The sequence below is a fragment of the Echiichthys vipera genome (genome assembly GCF_963691815.1).
Source record: "Echiichthys vipera genome assembly, chromosome: 21".
Lineage (NCBI taxonomy): Eukaryota > Metazoa > Chordata > Actinopteri > Perciformes > Trachinidae > Echiichthys > Echiichthys vipera.
In genome coordinates this window covers 25,895,255-25,912,754 of record NC_139846.1, presented here as the reverse complement: position 1 = coordinate 25,912,754, position 17,500 = coordinate 25,895,255, and the positions used below count along the sequence as shown (strand labels likewise).

General features: G+C 52.3%; 1 protein-coding gene across 1 annotated transcript; it reads left to right on the top strand.

Moving 5' to 3' along the window:
• Positions 1–993: 993 nt before the first annotated feature.
• On the top strand, positions 994–8,152 carry LOC310963527 (caveolae-associated protein 4a-like). Its single transcript, XM_083936391.1, has 2 exons — positions 994–1,698; positions 6,110–8,152. The coding sequence occupies exons 1-2, from the start codon at positions 1,336–1,338 to the stop codon at positions 6,665–6,667; spliced, it is 921 nt and encodes a 306-aa protein (XP_083792517.1). The 5' UTR covers positions 994–1,335; the 3' UTR covers positions 6,668–8,152.
• Positions 8,153–17,500: the final 9,348 nt, after the last annotated feature.

The following is a 17,500-nucleotide window of genomic DNA, read 5'->3' as shown; positions in this document are numbered from 1 at the left end:
ATCTAAAAACCCCAGAACCCTCAGATCTATAAACCCCAGAACCCTCAGATCTATAAACCCCAGAACCCTCAGATCTATAAACCCCAGAACCCTCAGATCTTTAAACCCCAGAACCCTCAGATCTATAAACCCCAGAACCCTGAGATCTATAAACCCCAGAACCCTCAGATCTATAAACCCCAGAACCCTCAGATCTATAAACCCTAGAACCCTCAGATCTATAAACCCCAGAACCCTCAGATCTATAAACCCCAGAACCCTCAGATCTATAAACCCCAGAACCCTCAGATCTATAAACCCCAGAACCCTCAGATCTATAAACCCCAGAACCCTCAGATCTATAAACCCCAGAACCCTCAGATCTATAAACCCCAGAACCCTCAGATCTATAAACCCCAGAACCCTCAGATCTATAAACCCCAGAACCCTCAGATCTATAAACCCCAGAACCCTCAGATCTATAAACCCCAGAACCCTCAGATCTATAAACCCCAGAACCCTCAGATCCATAAACCCCAGAACCCTGAGATCTATAAACCCTAGAACCCTGAGATCTATAAACCCCAGAACCCTCAGATCTATAAACCCCAGAACCCTCAGATCTTGAAACCCCAGAACCCTCAGATCTATAAACCCCAGAACCCTCAGATCTTTAAACCCCAGAACCCTCAGATCTATAAACTCCAGAACCCTCAGATCTATAAACCCCAGAACCCTCAGATCTTTAAACCCCAGAACCCTCAGATCTATAAACCCCAGAACCCTCAGATCTATAAACCCCAGAACCCTCAGATCTTTACTTCAGTCCGTTCAAATCGAACACTTTATTGTTGCAGCGTTGATGAAACATTGTTGACACTCAACTCTCTTTTTAGCCTCACCCCCCCCCCTGCCCCCCTGCCCCCCGCCCCTCAGTCCGTCCCTCCCCCTCCCAGCTGGGTGGAGTCTATCAGTTGATCTGACTGCTTTCATGGTCCACCTCCAGTTGCAGAGGGGTGATCCGGCGCTCCTGTCCTCCCCTCCTTTCTCTCCTTCTCCTTCCAGAGGAGGTTTCTAGTCCCCCTCTCTTGTACTCCCTCTCTTCTCCTTCGGATCCCCTGATGCCTCAACCCTGATCCTTCTCTTCTTCGTGGCTTTGATCGTCTTTCTTTTTCTTCAAAATCCCAAGATTTCTCCGTTCTTTCGCTGGAGCTTGTCCTTCTCCTCTCCGTGCACCCTGCTCTTCCTCATCCCTTCTTCCCTTTCACGTTTGGATCGACCGGGTTCGAACAGTCGACCGAGACACCAGGCGATTAAAGTTGAGAAGCAGGTGATAAAGCCAAGCGACAAGCGAGTATGACAGACAAACCGGGCATGCCGACGGGCGGCGGAGACGATGCAGGAAGCATCATGGCGTTGCTGGAGCGCGTGGCGGGCCTCATGGACAGCGTCCAGACCACGCAGCAGCGCATGGAAGAGCGTCAGCTGGAGCTGGAGAACACGGTAAAGACCATCCAGACGGACGTCGTCAAGCTGACCGGCGACCACGCCACCACCAGCTCCACCGTCAACCAGCTCCTGGAGAAGACACGCAAGGTCAGCCGCCACATCAAGGACGTCAGGGTGCGAGTGGAGAACCAGAACATCAGGGTGAAGAAGGTGGAGGCCACCCAGGGGGACCTCCTCGCCAAGAACAAGTTCAGGGTGGTCATTTATCAGGTAAGACTCGCCGATGCTTCATGGGTTCTTTACGACCCGGGGAAATGGACCTTTGGAGTTCTGATCAACTGCCAAATTTTGGGAATTGGTGGTTAAGTGATTCTTCCTGTGTTGAAGTGTTGAGTTGTTTCTAGAAATAGTGTCAAGCGTCAGGCTAACGTACAGCTACGTGACTCAATGCACTGTAAAACATACTTTCTAGCCTCGCCTAAGCACAGTTCAGGTATTCAGGTCTGAACTTCTCTACCTGAACCCTACGTTCGCAAATGAATCCCCCCCAAAAAGAGACCCGATCTGAGGGGAACCCAAAGGCGTTTGTGCCCAATCCAAAAACAACCAATCCAATACGCAATCAACACGAACCGACTCAAATCTGGTGACAATAAACGCGGACGCCACCTGACCAGATGAGACTGACCATAACTTCGACCCGGTCAAACTCACGGCCCTGGTTGGGTCTCGGTTACAAAGAACCAAACGGACCCGGGAAGACTTTTTATACACAGGACCGTGTAGAACCAAAGAAACGGGTCTGGGGCCTGTAATGGCAGCACCGGACTCGGCGTCAGGGTTACGGCGAGGGCTCAACTCCATTCGCTGTTTTTGGTTTTCAAAGAGCAAAAGTTGTTTTAGTACTTTCTCTGACGAGGTTCATGAGCTGAGCTGATACCAAAACCAGGACTGAACTCACTTCTGACCCAGAACTACGTCAATGTGAACGACACACATGACTTAAATAATGTTTGGCACTTTCAACTGCAGACGGACTGAACTGTGGGACTAAAGGGGTCAAAGGGTTCAGTAATGTTCGATGTTTGATGCATGTAAAGCTGCATGAGGTCTAAAGAATCTTTCAGCCTAAAAAATCCAGGTTAAAACACTTCTGACAGGTGCCAAATAGTCTCTTCACACAGGAATGTTTCTAGTTATTTTCAATGACTAAACGGGAACCTGCTGCCTGACGCCTCTGAAGCCTTCACTATAACACTTTATCACTTGAACCCGTGTAGAAACATGAAGAACTGCTCAGAACAGAGGCTTTAAGGAGTCGACGCACTCCTCAGTTCACTCTGGAGGTTGAAATAGCAACAGGCGCACACAGAGCAGGCTTCCTTTTACTTCTTTGGCCTTCACAGTGAGCAGCTGCCAGCGCCACGTCGACCTGGTTATTTTAGCCCTGGGTAAACGTCAGCGTGCTGAAAGGTTACACCGCCGGTCTGGAGCCCGAGGAGCCGGCTCTCACTTACAATTGGTGAAAGATTATTCGGCTGTTCGGCTGAATCTTCTAATCCTGACAGGAGCCGCGGAGGAGTGAGTGATGAGTGACGCTCCAGCTTAAACTTTACTACACTTTGAATGTTGCATCTTAAAGCCTGTTGACACTGGCGTCTGTGATGAGACACCTGCGCTCATGTTTGCTCCTGAAAGAACATTTTAGTCGTAATAACTTGATTTAACGTCTGAGTTTTCACCAACAGCTGCTCGACAACTTGGACATTTGACTCTGTAAAGACTGAACTGTGTGCTACATAACATTAGCATGCTAACTGTGCACGACCTGCCCCGACATCAGGACTTCTGTTATACGCAGAGCGCAGATTGGCACGTCAACCAGCTCGTTGACGACGACTGAATGCAGGAATATCTCTGTGGGGTGCGGTTACAGTAATCTGGACTGTGGTGCACGGTGTCAGGTTGCAGGGCGGTCCAGCGAGGCCACGCGTCGATCAAACCTCAGGCTTCAGCTGCTGCACTGTGCACACGAGTGTTTTAGGGAAAAGGGTAGAGATGGAAAGATCCCCATGTGAATGTCCTGCGTCCGTTTATTCCACCGGACGACTCAAGATGCTTTTATAACGACCGACTTTCTAAAGATTCTGACAAAATGTGACATGGCAGCTACAGTGACCGCGTTTACACGCACGTCCCAGTGAGGCCTCACTCCAAATGCAGCGTGTTCTGGTTTAGACATGTGGGATAAAGCAGTATTCAGGCTTTAGGAGCAGTCTTTTAAAATCTGCAGGTCTGAGACTGATGCCCGTCCAAGAGAAAAGACTCTTCAACATGGTGAAAGACTCCCATGTGATACGGCAGGCAGTGATGTTGAGAGTATGCACAGCTGCATGAAAACGGGAATGTATCTTAGTGGGAATATTGTTTATTTCAGAGTCAAAGTCGGAGTTTTTAAGCACATGAACGTCCTGAACGTCCTTTTTTAAAGCTTCTAATAAAACAGACGAGTGTGTCTCTGTGGTTTACTGTAAGTGACTGTGCCAGCTGAGCGCTGACGGACCAGGTTATTCTGAGTCTCAACCTCCACCATCTCCTAATATAGTGGTCTGCTCTCTCTCCCGTCCTCTCTCTCTATCTCTCTCTCTCTCTGGGTGAGCCAACGACGACGTCACGGGCGACCGTTATAAATCATTTCATTAGCCGCTAACAGGCTGCGCTCGCCGTTTGACTCGTTGGTTGGACTGACGGAGGAAATCCTGTCCATGCTGTGAGGGTTCAGCACATAACTGTGATGTCATAGGGTCAGATGGGCTCATGACCTTTGACCCTCCCTCTCTCAGCACTCGGCCCCGCCCACCGTTCACCAGCAGAAAGGCCTTAAAGTCTTCTATTACGTCCCGTTTCTGCACCGGGACTTTGATTATTAGGGTCTAGGATTTTGTCCACACACGCTGTTCCTCCGCTACACACACTCCGCAGACCCTCAGCCGGTCTGAACCCCATCACCGGGGTCTGATCCTGGACCGTTACAGGACGCCGGCCGACCTCAGGTCCGTCTCCAGAGACAGACAACCATTCACACCTACGGGTGATTTAGAGTCATCAATGAACCGAACACCTGCACGTCTTTGGACTGTGGGAGGAAACCGGAGAACCCGGAGAAAACCCACGCAGACACGGGGAGAACACGCAAACTCCACACAGAAGGGCCCCAGCAGGGATTCAAACCAGGAACCCTTAGGTGTGAGGCGACCGTGCTAACCACTACAATTGATGACTCTAAATCACCCGTAGATGTGAATGGTTGTCTGTCTCTGTTCGTCTCTATGTGTCCTGTGATAGACTGGCGTCCTGTCCAGGGTGGACCCCGCCTCACGCCCGATGTCAGCTGGGATCGGCTCCAGCCCCCCACGACCCCGACCCCGGGATTAGCGGTTGAAGATGAATGAATACGTATGCCAGGCGTGAACGTAGCACGAGTTCTGCGTCTTAAAATGAAAGCGTATCCGTGTGGATGTGTCCACAGTCAGTGAACGCAGGTCCTCATCCGTACGGGTCAAACTAACAGAAGCCAAACGTGTGCGTTATTTAGCTTCTGGATCGTTAGCTTTGCTCTCTTTTAGCTTGTTAGCATCCTCTGCTACATGCTCAGTCATGACTGTTGTGTATCCTGTTAAAGCTTTGGGAATGTCAGCCTCTGTATCGGGTGTCCCGTAACGACTGTGATGCATGTAATCAAAGATCCTGATGGACCCGTTAGCATGCTACAGGCTAGCTAGCTTACGCGCATGCATGTTCGTCCAAATTTAAGGATTTCATCATCCAGGAGCGATCCAAAGATCTCCTCAGTAAATTAATGCTCATCAGTTTTGGTACATTTTTACATTACCCACGGTGTCTCTGGCTTTGTTGCTCAGGTGTTGTCCAAACTGACGTCCGGGGGCCATCCGGGGTCCTTGAAAAGCTTAAAGGTGGTCCCCAGTACATTTATGGCCCTGCATGGTAAAAACTGAACTTCTGGTCACATTAACAAAGATCTGGGTTCTGACTTTCTGCTCAAACAGGTTCTGGTGGATCGTTTTAGGACCAGAACCTCCGAAGACGCTCAATCTGTGACCAGTCGCTTCCTGGTTTTGTTCACTTTTTAAGGTTTTGGGGTGAATCTGAATCGACTTGTTGAACTCTGGCTGCAGTTTCTCAGCTCAGTGTGAGTCTGACAGTGAATCAGGCTCAACCTTCCCAAAGAGACTCACGTCTGCAGAGATCTGAGGCCGTTTGCAGCTTAGTCCTGAACATTTTTGTCCCATAGCATGTGGAGTGTAACCCGATGCGTGACGTGGCCTGAAGCTGAGCGCGTCCCAGCTCTGCTTCGTCCGCTGCGGCCCGCTGATATGTTTGGCTTCCTGCAGCCGAGCGCTGAGCTGCAGGAACAGGTGCTGCAGTTTATTTATGGAGGCAGGATCAAGGCCTGCACGCCAAAGTCTTCATGACACACTTGAACCAGAGACGGATTTAAACCTGACAGCCACAATTAAACTTTGTCCGTCGGACCGAGAAGGGCTGGAGATAGTTCAGGATGTTTGATGCGTGATGTGTCTCCTCCTCAGCACAGAGTCTGGTTTAAGTCCTTTAATCACGATGTTCTCGCGGGTTCACACTCTTCTGTGTTCTCCCTCAGGGCGACCAGGAAGTGAAGGCTGTCGCACCGGGGAACGAGCCGGCGGAACCCAGCGGCAGCGCCGGCGCCAGAGCCGAGGTGGAGCCGGACAAGTTCGATCTCCCCCCAGAGTCGGATGAAGAGTACATGGTGGTGGAGGAGGCGGACTCTGCGTCCGCCGGCCGCGCGAAGAAGACGGGGCTGACGCGCATCGAGAGCTTCAAAGCCACTTTCTCCAAGGAGAACATGAGCAAGACCCGCGAGAACCTGGGCACCAAGGTCAACAAGTTCGGCGAGCGCATCGTGACGGCCGAGAGGCGCGAGAAGATCCGCCAGTCCGGCGAGAGGCTGAAGCAGTCCGGCGAGAGGCTGAAGAAGAACATCACCAAGACCGTCCTGAAGAAGGAGAGGACGGTGGCGGAGGGCCAGGAAGGAGCCGAGGGCGCCACGGAGGGAGCCGCGCCCGTCCCCCCTCCGAAGGGCCGCAAGGGCACCCCAGACGCGGCCAAGGCGGCTGACGACGAGGGCAAGGCGGACGACTCTGAAGTGCCGATGTACGACATGAAGCAGCTATCGTAAACGGCGAGTTAGCGACGAGATCCGGGCCGTTTTCTTTGGACCACACGGACGTAAGGAGGAAGTTTTCAGGGGCGCTGCCGGCGAGCGGAGCCGCAGGAGCGCAAATATATAACGAAGATGAACTTTTGTTTGAACGCCGTCGGAGGAAGTGAGCAGAGAAGCGGTCTCAGGGTCCTGGAGGTCACTTCACAGTCACGTGTGTTCTGGACATTTATCCCCAAAGCTTCTATTTCGTGTTCAATAAACTCTGAGTTCGGGAAACCAAAGAACAAAGCGTTCAGAACTTTTGTCCCCATCGTCGCCGTCACGTCGCCGTCACGTCGCCGTCACGTCGCCGCTGCTGTTCCCGTGTTTGTGCATGTTGAGGAGGTCGAAGTGTTGGAGGGTGAAGGGAGAACAGGGTCATGTTGAAATGAAATGATTAAAGATGAAAGGTTCAAAACTCTGACTGAGGACTGACTTGAATGAACGGGGCTCGGCGGGCGCCGCTGGCTGCAGGAAGGACCCGGGTAGAGAAGGAACCCTCGGGTTCAGCCTCTAGAGCAGCGTTTACTTTAGTTCTTACTGTAACATTTGTTTATGTAATGGAGCCGGTTCAAAGTTAAGCGTCCGTTGCGTTGATGTGTGTTTACAACAAAATAAAAGACTCTTCTACAACGGTGTTTGGCGCCCGGCGTCTCTGGGACGGACGCACCTAGAGGAGCTGTGCAGACCTCCTAGAGGACACTTTAACACACATTTATGCTCCTAGAGGACACTTTAACACACGTTTATGCCCCTAGAGGACACTTTAACACACGTTTATGCTCCTAGAGGACACTTTAACACACGTTTATGCTCCTAGAGGACACTTTAACACACGTTTATGCTCCTAGAGGACACTTTAACACACGTTTATGCTCCTAGAGGACACTTTAACACGTTTATGCTCCTAGAGGACACTTTAACACACGTTTATGCTCCTAGAGGACACTTTCACACACGTTTATGCTCCTAGAGGACACTTTAACACACGTTTATGCTCCTAGAGGACACTTTAGCACACGTTTATGCTCCTAGAGGACACTTTAGCACACGTTTATGCTCCTAGAGGACACTTTAACACGTTTATGCTCCTAGAGGACACTTTAACACACGTTTATGCTCCTAGAGGTCACTTTAACACACGTTTATGCTCCTAGAGGTCACTTTAACACACGTTTATGCTCCTAGAGGACACTTTAGCACACGTTTAAAACACAATAAAGTTTTCTCACGACCTGTTTTTGCGTCTTTTCTCCGGTGTCGTTGGCGTCGGTAGCGTTGTCGGGGATCGACCGCGTGGCTCCGGATCGTCGCATCAAAGCAGCTTCGTGTTCGATTGTCGTGACGTCGGTGAATTAAACATCTTTTTTATGTTTTTAGAGTTAAAAAACGACGCGTTCTGATGTTTTTAAGAGAGAAACTCACATATTTAATAAAGTTCAGACAAAAATGAGTTCAGAATTCATGTTTTTGTTTTTTTTTTGCATCTTTTTAAAGTATTTCAGCAGCTTTGAGTCGATTAAAAGACAGAAAATTAAGATTTTGAAGATAATTCCTTTAATAAAAATCATTATTCATAAAAAGATAAAAGATAAAACAGATGTTAAAGAATTCATCAAAGGTTCAAAACTAAAAAATCATTTAAAAATAAACAAATTTACGTGAAACAAACAGAAAAATCATGAAATCTTTGCTGATTAAAGTCTTTTTTGTTTTAATTTGATACTTTAAGAAAAAATTTAATTAAAATCATAAATTCATGTATTTTTTGGTAAAAGCAGAAAAACAAACATTTAAAGTCACGTTCTTTGTGATTAGAGCGTAAAGTTGTGAATATTAAAGTAAATTAAAGCGAAATATTAAAGATTTATTTGTGAAATGTTTAAATTAAATTAAAGGTTTGATGTAAAATCAGGACGTTTGTGAATAAATGTTTGTTTTTTATGAAATATTTTGATTTAATACGATAAAAAAAACGTAGATTTCTGCTTTAAAATGTGTAAAAAACGAAGATAAAAAGATAAATAATGTGTTTATAAGTTTAGTTTCACACAAATCATCTGAATATTATTTTATTATTATTATTAAAATGAATAAAAAACAATAAAAAGAAACTAATTAATTTGTAAAACTTCTTTTTCTAAAACAGAAATAAAGTGAAAGCGTTTTAACGTTAACACACACACACACACACACACAGGTATAGACACACACACACACACACACACACAGGTACAGACACACACACACACACACACACACACACACACACACACACAGGTACAGACACACACACACACACACACACACACACACACACACACACAGGTACAGACACACAGACACACACACACAGACACACACACACAGGTACACACACACACGCACACACACACACACACACAGGTACAGACACACACACACAAACACACACACAGAGGTACACACACAGGTACAGACATACACACACACACACACAGGTACAGACACACACACACACACACACAGACACACAGACAGACACACACACACACACACACACTCACACACACACACACACGGCTCAGGTGCAGTCACAGAGCAGCGCGGCGCCCCTCAGGGTCCAGCGCTCAGGCGGCTGAACGCTCCGCAGCTGCAGAGAGAAGATGAAGTTCAGGTCGGTCCTCCGCGGCTTCTTATACACGGGACACGAGTACAGGCTGAGCGAGCCGCCGCCGCCGCCACCGCCCGGCGGCCGCCTGCTGTCGGCCATGTTGGCCGAGCTGACGGCGTAGACGTGGACCACGGGGAGCGGCGTGAAGAGGATCTGAGAGGAGACGCAGACGTGGGTCATCACACACACACACAGGTACAGACACACACACACACACACAGGTACACACACACACACACACACACACACACACACACACACACACACACACACACACACACACACACACACACACACACACACACACACACACACACACACACACACACACACACACACACTGACCTTAGGTGGCGCCTCACAGAGCTTGGCGCCGCGTCGGTCCCACCCCGCCCCGTCCAGAAAGAGGCCGTAGATGTAGACTCCGCCCACATCGTCCGGGGGCGGAGCCGACACGTCCTCCCTCATCATCTTGGTGACGTCGTTGCTAAGGGTAACCGTATCTAAGGCCCAGCCCCGGGTCAGGTTGGCGCGGGTCGTCTCCTGGCGCATGGCGGTCAGAAAACCCTTCACACAAAAACACCCACCTCAGATAAACGACCACGGACGCGTGTGACCCCGTCTCCGCTGTGCCACCGCGCCTGAACCCACCTGCGGGTTGAAGAAGCCGGTGAGCCAGAACTGGTCGGGCCGGCCGGTGCCGATCCAGCCGCTCAGCTGCCGGTTCCTCTCCAGCAGCTCGCTGAACCAGAAGCCCAGCGTCGCCGAGGGCCAGCTGAGCCGCAGCCACAGGCGCGGGACCACGGCATCGAACATGCAGTCGAGAGCGTCACGCAGGTCCTCCGACATGATGATGGTGCCTGTGAGAGACGCCGCGTCAGTGTGTGTGTGTGTGTGTGTGTGTGTGTGTGTGTGTACCTGTGTGTGTGTGTGTGTGTGTCTGTATCTGTGTGTGTATGTGTGTGTGTGTGTGTACCTGTGTGTGTGTGTGTGTGTGTGTGTGTGTGTGTGTACCGTCGATGGCCAGCTGCAGGTCGGTGAGCGTGCTCCGTACGCTGCTGATGACTCGCTGCATGCGCTCCACTTCCTGCCTCAGGAAGATGTTGATTGGCTGGAGCGGACCCATCCTCTGCAGCTGACCTTTGACCTGAACATCAACATCACTGAAGCTAACTTCCATTAGCGTGTCTATGGTTATTCCAATGATGAGTTAGCATCGAGCTAACGCCTGCATCCACCTTTGGCTTCATAATCGGCACACACACACACACATGCACACACAGGTACAGACACACACACACACACACACACACACACACGCACACACACAGGTACAGACACACACACACACACACACACACACACACACACACACACAGAGGTACACACACACACACAGGTATAGACACACACACACACACACACACACACAGGTACAGACACACACACACACACACACACACACACACACACACAGAGGTACACACACACACACACACAGGTACACACACACATACACACAGGTAAAGACACACACACACACACACACACAGACACACACACACACAGACACAGACACACACACACACACACACACACACACACACACATACACACACACACACACAGGTACAGACACACACACAGAGACACACTCACACACACACACACACACACACACACACACACCTCATGCGGGACGTAGTCAGGTGGGAGCTTCTCCAGCATCTCGGCGGCGAGGCGCTGCACGCTGGCCTCCCTGGTCTCGCCGGCCCCGCCCCCGCTGTCCTTGGGTTGGATGCTGACGATGGTGCGGAGCGTCTCATTGGCCAGGTTGGTCTGGTACGTGATGTCAGCGTTGGGGTGGAGCCCGAACACCTGCAGACAGGAAGAGGAAGGCTCAGCGACGAAGCTCCGTGGTCGACACAACACAAGCGCGACCGTGTGTTTGGCGTGTCTGACCTCGGGAGAGTCGACGGGCGGCAGGGCGTCGATGTGCTGCAGGACGTCCTGCACCGTGGCGGCCCTGGACGGGACCGTGTAGCCCTTATAGAAGCAGAACTTGGCGCTGAAGGTGTCCTCGCTGAACCAGACGCGGGTGAAGGTGTTGAGGAGACATTTGTCCAAGTCGTCCGTCACGCGGCCGCCGTACTGGACCTCCCCTGGGGACGGACACGAGGAGCACAGGGTCAGTTACGTGTGACGGATGCAGGGACAGACACACAGAATAAAGAGTCGGGCGGACCCAGCGTGCACTGACCCAGCGTGCACTGACCCAACGTGCACTGACCCAAAGTGCACTGACCCAACGTGCACTGACCCAGCGTGCACTGACCCAGCATGTAGCGCAGGCAGCTCCAGTCCACGCCTCTCTTTGGGTCCAGCTCGTCCAGGTGGTTCTGCACAAACTGCATGCTGGACGTGAAGTCCGCCTGGTTGAACTCGTAGGGGATGTTCCAGCCGAGGGGACCGAACTTACGGCGCTCCTGACGGGAGGACGGAGCACAAACAACCTCAGGTATCATCATAATAAACCCGTTCTTTCCTTCCTTCTCTGAGATCCCTCCTGCGGTCTCTTTAAACCGCCTGCCGTCGATGTTTGGGTGGGTTTCCTGTCGTGGTCGTGTTGCACACTGACCTGCACGGTGGTGTGAAGGAAGGCCACGGCGTAGAGCAGAGGCTTCCACTGGGGCAGGTTGCTGATCTCTAACTGGTCCTGAGTGATGCCACTGAAGGTCCTCTTCAGACCCGCTTTCATCCCTGAGCGACACCAACACGAGTGCAAAGGACACAAACACAGGTCAGTATGAACGGGGGGGGGGGGGGGGTCAATCAATCAGACAGGAGCAATCCAATCAAGGAGGCCTCGGGGAAGACCCAGGACCAGGTGGAGAGATTAGATCTCCACACTGGCCTGGGAACGCCTCAGGATCCCCCAGTTAGAGCTGGTTAATGTGGCCCGGGAAAGGGAAGTTTGGGGTCCCTGCTGGAGCTGCTGCCCCTGAGACCTGATCCAGGATCAGAGGCTGGAGCTGCTGCCCCCAAGACCTGATCCAGGATCAGAGGCTGGAGCTGCTGCTCCTGAGACCTGATCCAGGACCAGAGGCTGGAGCTGCTGCCCCCGAGACCTGATCCAGGATCAGAGGCTGGAGCTGCTGCCCCTGAGACCTGATCCAGGATCAGAGGCTGGAGCTGCTGCCCCTGAGACCTGATCCAGGATCAGAGGCTGGAGCTGCTGCCCCTGAGACCTGATCCAGGATCAGAGGCTGGAGCTGCTGCTCCTGAGACCTGATCCAGGATCAGAGGCTGGAGCTGCTGCCCCCGAGACCTGATCCAGGATCAGAGGCTGGAGCTGCTGCCCCTGAGACCTGATCCAGGATCAGAGGCTGGAGCTGCTGCCCCTGAGACCTGATCCAGGATCAGAGGCTGGAGCTGCTGCCCCCGAGACCTGATCCAGGATCAGAGGCTGGAGCTGCTGCCCCTGAGATCTGATCCAGGATCAGAGGCTGGAGCTGCTGCCCCCGAGACCTGATCCAGGATCAGAGGCTGGAGCTGCTGCCCCTGAGACCTGATCCAGGATCAGAGGCTGGAGCTGCTGCCCCAGGACTGATAAATAAGAAGCAGGAGGAAGGATCAAGAAGTGGATCAAGATGTTTAACTTCCTTGAAGAATTGGAATCACTGAACTCAACTAAAGCTGAAATAAATGAGGTATATGAGTGTTTACAATGCTGCCCTTTCATCCCTTCACCCAACCTCAAAGAACACCTGTTCACAAACGTCCTCCTGTGACTCCAACCACTGTGGTTCACACTCAATAGAGCACTAACCAAGTCCAGACCTACTTCCACCAACCACTGGACCAGGACCAGGACCAGGCTGGGACTGGACCAGCACTAACGAAGTCCAAACCAACTTCCACCAACGACTGCCACTCTAACGACGGAGCACAAAGGGTTCCAGTGACATCATCGGCCTGTGAGAGGTTAAAGACCTGGATCTCCACACCAGTTAGTTGGACCAGTCCCAGCCTGGTCCTGGTCCTGGTCCTGGTCCAGTCCCAGCCTGGTCATGATCCTGGTCCAGTCCCAGCCTGGTCCTGGTCCTGGTCCTGGTCCAGTCCCAGCCTGGTCATGATCCTGGTCCAGTCCCAGCCTGGTCCTGGTCCTGGTCCTGGTCCAGTCCCAGCCTGGTCCTGGTCCTGGTCCTGGTCCTGGTCAGATGCGTACATGAACTGATGAAAACTCTTGGATGAGGACGACGGCTAATGGCTAACGGCGAACGATGGTCGCCGGTCATTGTTTTAACTCCATTTTGTTCGTGTTTTAGGTAAATTGGATATTTGGACACAGTTTTAAAAACGCATTTTGGCCGTTACGTACAGTCTGGTTTGCTCAAACGTGATTGGTCAACGCTAAATGCTTCCAATACCCAGCTCTTGACCTCGCTGCCTACGGATTCTACATCCGTATGTTTACAGAGAGCAAACCAAAGTGTCTTACCAAGAGGAGGTTCGTTGGTGAACTTGATGGAGGACTGAAGGAAGTTGATGGGGAATCTGTGAATAAATCAAATTAGATTTACGTTTTAGCTCCATCTCTGAAAAATCATCCGTGCGTTATCTGATCTGGTTCGATGACCACTGCGACCTCTAGAGGGCGTTTCGTCTCGTCTGATACCTGGGGTGCACGTCGGTCGTCAGCCACACGCGGAAACCTTTGTGCACGCTCTCTGGAGTCGCCGTGGTGACCGTCTCCAGCAGCTCGTCCAGGAAGTCCAGTCCCAGGTGGCAGTTCTGGAGGAGGAGCCAGCCGCCGTCCGTCATGCTGTTGGCCAATAGCCTGCGAGCGTGAACCTCCTGGCCCTGCCCCATGGAAATAGGACGGCACGGCGCCGCCTGCAGGCAGAGAGCAGGACTCTCATCATCTGTGGATCTGTTGTGTGGGTAAACCTGTGGATGTGTTGGTTTTTTACCTTGCTCTTGGCCAGTCTCTCTATGTTCTCAGTCGGGTCCGAGCCCATCGACAGCAGACAGACCATCGGCGTCCGGGGGTCACTCTCGGCCAGCATGGCGTCCAGGTCCAGAACCAAACCTTCAGCGTACTGCTGACCCATAGAGTCCGAGATGTAGTGACGCGCCTGGTCACACACACACACACACACACACACACACACACACACACACACACACACACACACACACACACACACACACACACACACACACACACACACACACACACATACACACACACACACACACACACACACACACACACACACACACACACACACACACACACACAAACGGTACTTCATTCTCGCCGCCAGAGTCCCAGTGTTAGGGAACTAGAGCGTGCAGGTGTTGCACCCTAGGGAACAAGAAAGTGCCGTGTTTGGCGCTCACACCTGAGCCGTGGTTCGGTCGGGACACCAGCTCCGGATGAGCAGAAGCTTCCGGAAGGTGTCGAGCTTCTCGTTGTACCCATCAGGCAGTGTGGCGTCCTCTGGCGTCGGGTGGTCGAACCACGTCCTCCAGGCACGCTCGTTCTGGCTCACCTGGACACAAGGAGACTCCCGTGGGTCTGTGCGCTCCAGCTTTACCTGCTCCGGCGTTAACGGATCCGGGTTCTACCTGGGTCAGGATCTGGGCGAAGGGCGGCAGACCGGACAGCTGCACCAGGTTGAGCCAGGTCTGATCCAGGATCCAGCGCCGCGGTTTGGATTCCACGGAGTTCAGATCCAGAGAGGCTCCGCCTACAAACGCAAACGATGTTTACCATCAATTTACTTGGAAAAAGAAAAAGGAGAGAGGAGGAGGAAGAGGAAGAGGAGGAGGAAGAGGAAGAGGAGGGTGTGAGACCTTTGACGAAGGTGAGAACCTCGGGGTGGGAGATGTTTTGGGCCTGCAGGTCGATCTTCAGAGCCAACAGCAGCGTGAACAGCAGCTTGTGTTCTTCATAGAGACTCCGGGCGGTGTAACAGAACACCTGAGGGAGGGACAGGTACTGGTTACAGCATCGTCTTCAGCTTAGATCACTCAGGGCGCCCTCCCACTGTGCCTCCGTCCCGTGCCCCGTGCTTTAGGGTCCTTGTCCCCCCTCCAGGCCCGTTTGTACTCACACTACCTGGGCCTCGGAGAATGCTTCTTGCTGCCTATACGTCATCACGCCGTAACACGTCACACGTATTGATGACGTCATGGCGATGCGTGGCTTTGTTTCCAGATCTTTCCGTAGACCTCGGAGTTTTTGTGCGTCTTGTCGACTGTTTTTGAATCTTTTCATCGACCAAATCTGCAGTAAACACTCCACCTCCGCATCACACCAACGTGAACCTTTCACCGCCATTGTTTGAAATGTCCGCGCATGGTCCCTCCTTCTTTTTTCTACGTCCCAACAGGCGCACAGGAAATGACCTCAGAACCGCCGTAGGCCTCTTGCTCGTACACGTGCGCACGCTCGTGCTCGTACACGTGCAAACGTGCTTTACTAAAGCCCACCTCTCCCAAACGGGCCGTGGACGGCAAGCGTGCCGCTCCTAGACGTGGTACGGTTGCACTCACACTGGTCAAAGGAACCAGACTTTAGCTGTGGAACCTGTTTGGGCACGGTACGGAGGCACAGTGTGATTGCGCCCTTAATGACTCACGGCCTCGCTCCTGAACACACCTGGTGGGTGAGGAAGTCGATGATGTTGCTGATGCGTTTGGAGGTGACCTGCGACTTGGCGGAGTGCTGCATGGACGAGTCGAAGAGTCCCAGGAACTGACGCAAAGACGTCTGGTACATGACGTTGACCAGCGACATCTCCACGATCAGGAAGTAGAGGATGCTGCCCCTGGTGGCCACCGGCCGGTACTCCTCCCTCGCCCGGTTGATCTTCAGCTCCGTCTCCGCCGCCACCGACAGCTTCTCGCTCACCTGGAGGACGAGATGTTTTTTAATGTAGTTAGCGTCCTTCGATCAGAGAAACTTGGTTTTGGACGACCGGGGTCAGAATGGAAGGGCAGCACCTCCTGCGCGGTGTTCTTGGTGACCCTCAGGACCTCGATCAGGGACTGGTCCTCCACCAGGGACCCCTGGGTGCTGGTCAGCCTGAACAGCAGACTGTCCTCCAGCTCCTGCATCCTCCTCTTGTTGGATGTCACCTCCTCCAGGAGCTTGACGCGCTCGGCCTCCAGCTCCTGGTGGGACCACAGGGCGGACCGTTCAGGTTCGTGTCGCGGTTTAAGGCTCAGGACTTGAGCCGGTGTCGTCACATTTGAACGCAGCGTGTTTTACGTTGTTACAGTTTATCTCAGCTAACCAGCAGCTAACCAGCAGCTAACAAGCAACTAACTAGCAACTAACCAGCAGCTAACCAGCATCTAACTAGCAGCTAACAAGCAGATAATCAGCAGCTTACTAGCAGCTAACCAGCATCTAACTAGCAGCTAACAAGCAGATAATCAGCAGCTAACTAGCAGCTAACCATCAGCTAACTAGCAGCTAACCGGCAGCTAACCAGCAGCTAATCAACAGCTAACTAGCAGCTAACTAGCAGCTAACCAGCAGCTAACAAGCAACTAACCAGCAGCTAACTAGAAGCTAACCACTAGCTAACTAGCAGCTAACAAGCAGATAACCAGCAGCTAACTAGCAGCTAACCAGCAGGTAACCAGCAGCTAACTAGCAGCTAACCAGCAGCTAACAAGCAACTAACCAGCAGACCAGCAGCTAACTAGCAACTGACCAGCAGCTAACCAGCAGCTAACCAGCAGCTAACTAGCAGCTAACCAGCGACCCGTGGGCCCGGGGCAGTGACCTGTTTCTCCAGCAGGATGACCCGGCCCAGCAGCTGGTCCTCCAGACCGCGCTGGGTGACGGTGAAGTCCACCACGGCGGTCCTGGCGCTGACCTCGGGGCTGTAGGCCGGGTTGGCGAGCTTGGTGGTGATGTAGAGCGTGAAGCCCTTCATCACGTCCACCTCTTTGTCCCCGACCTTCACCTGCAGGAGACACGAGAGGGCGGAGGGATGAGCTGAAGCGCTTGGGTTCACGCGGGAGGAAGGAGACGGGCCGTACTTTATACGTGGATCCGGACTTGATGTAGTTTTTGTCCAGGACGTCGTCCAGGACCGGGTCCAGATCCTCCCCCACGTCCTCCAGCAGCAGGG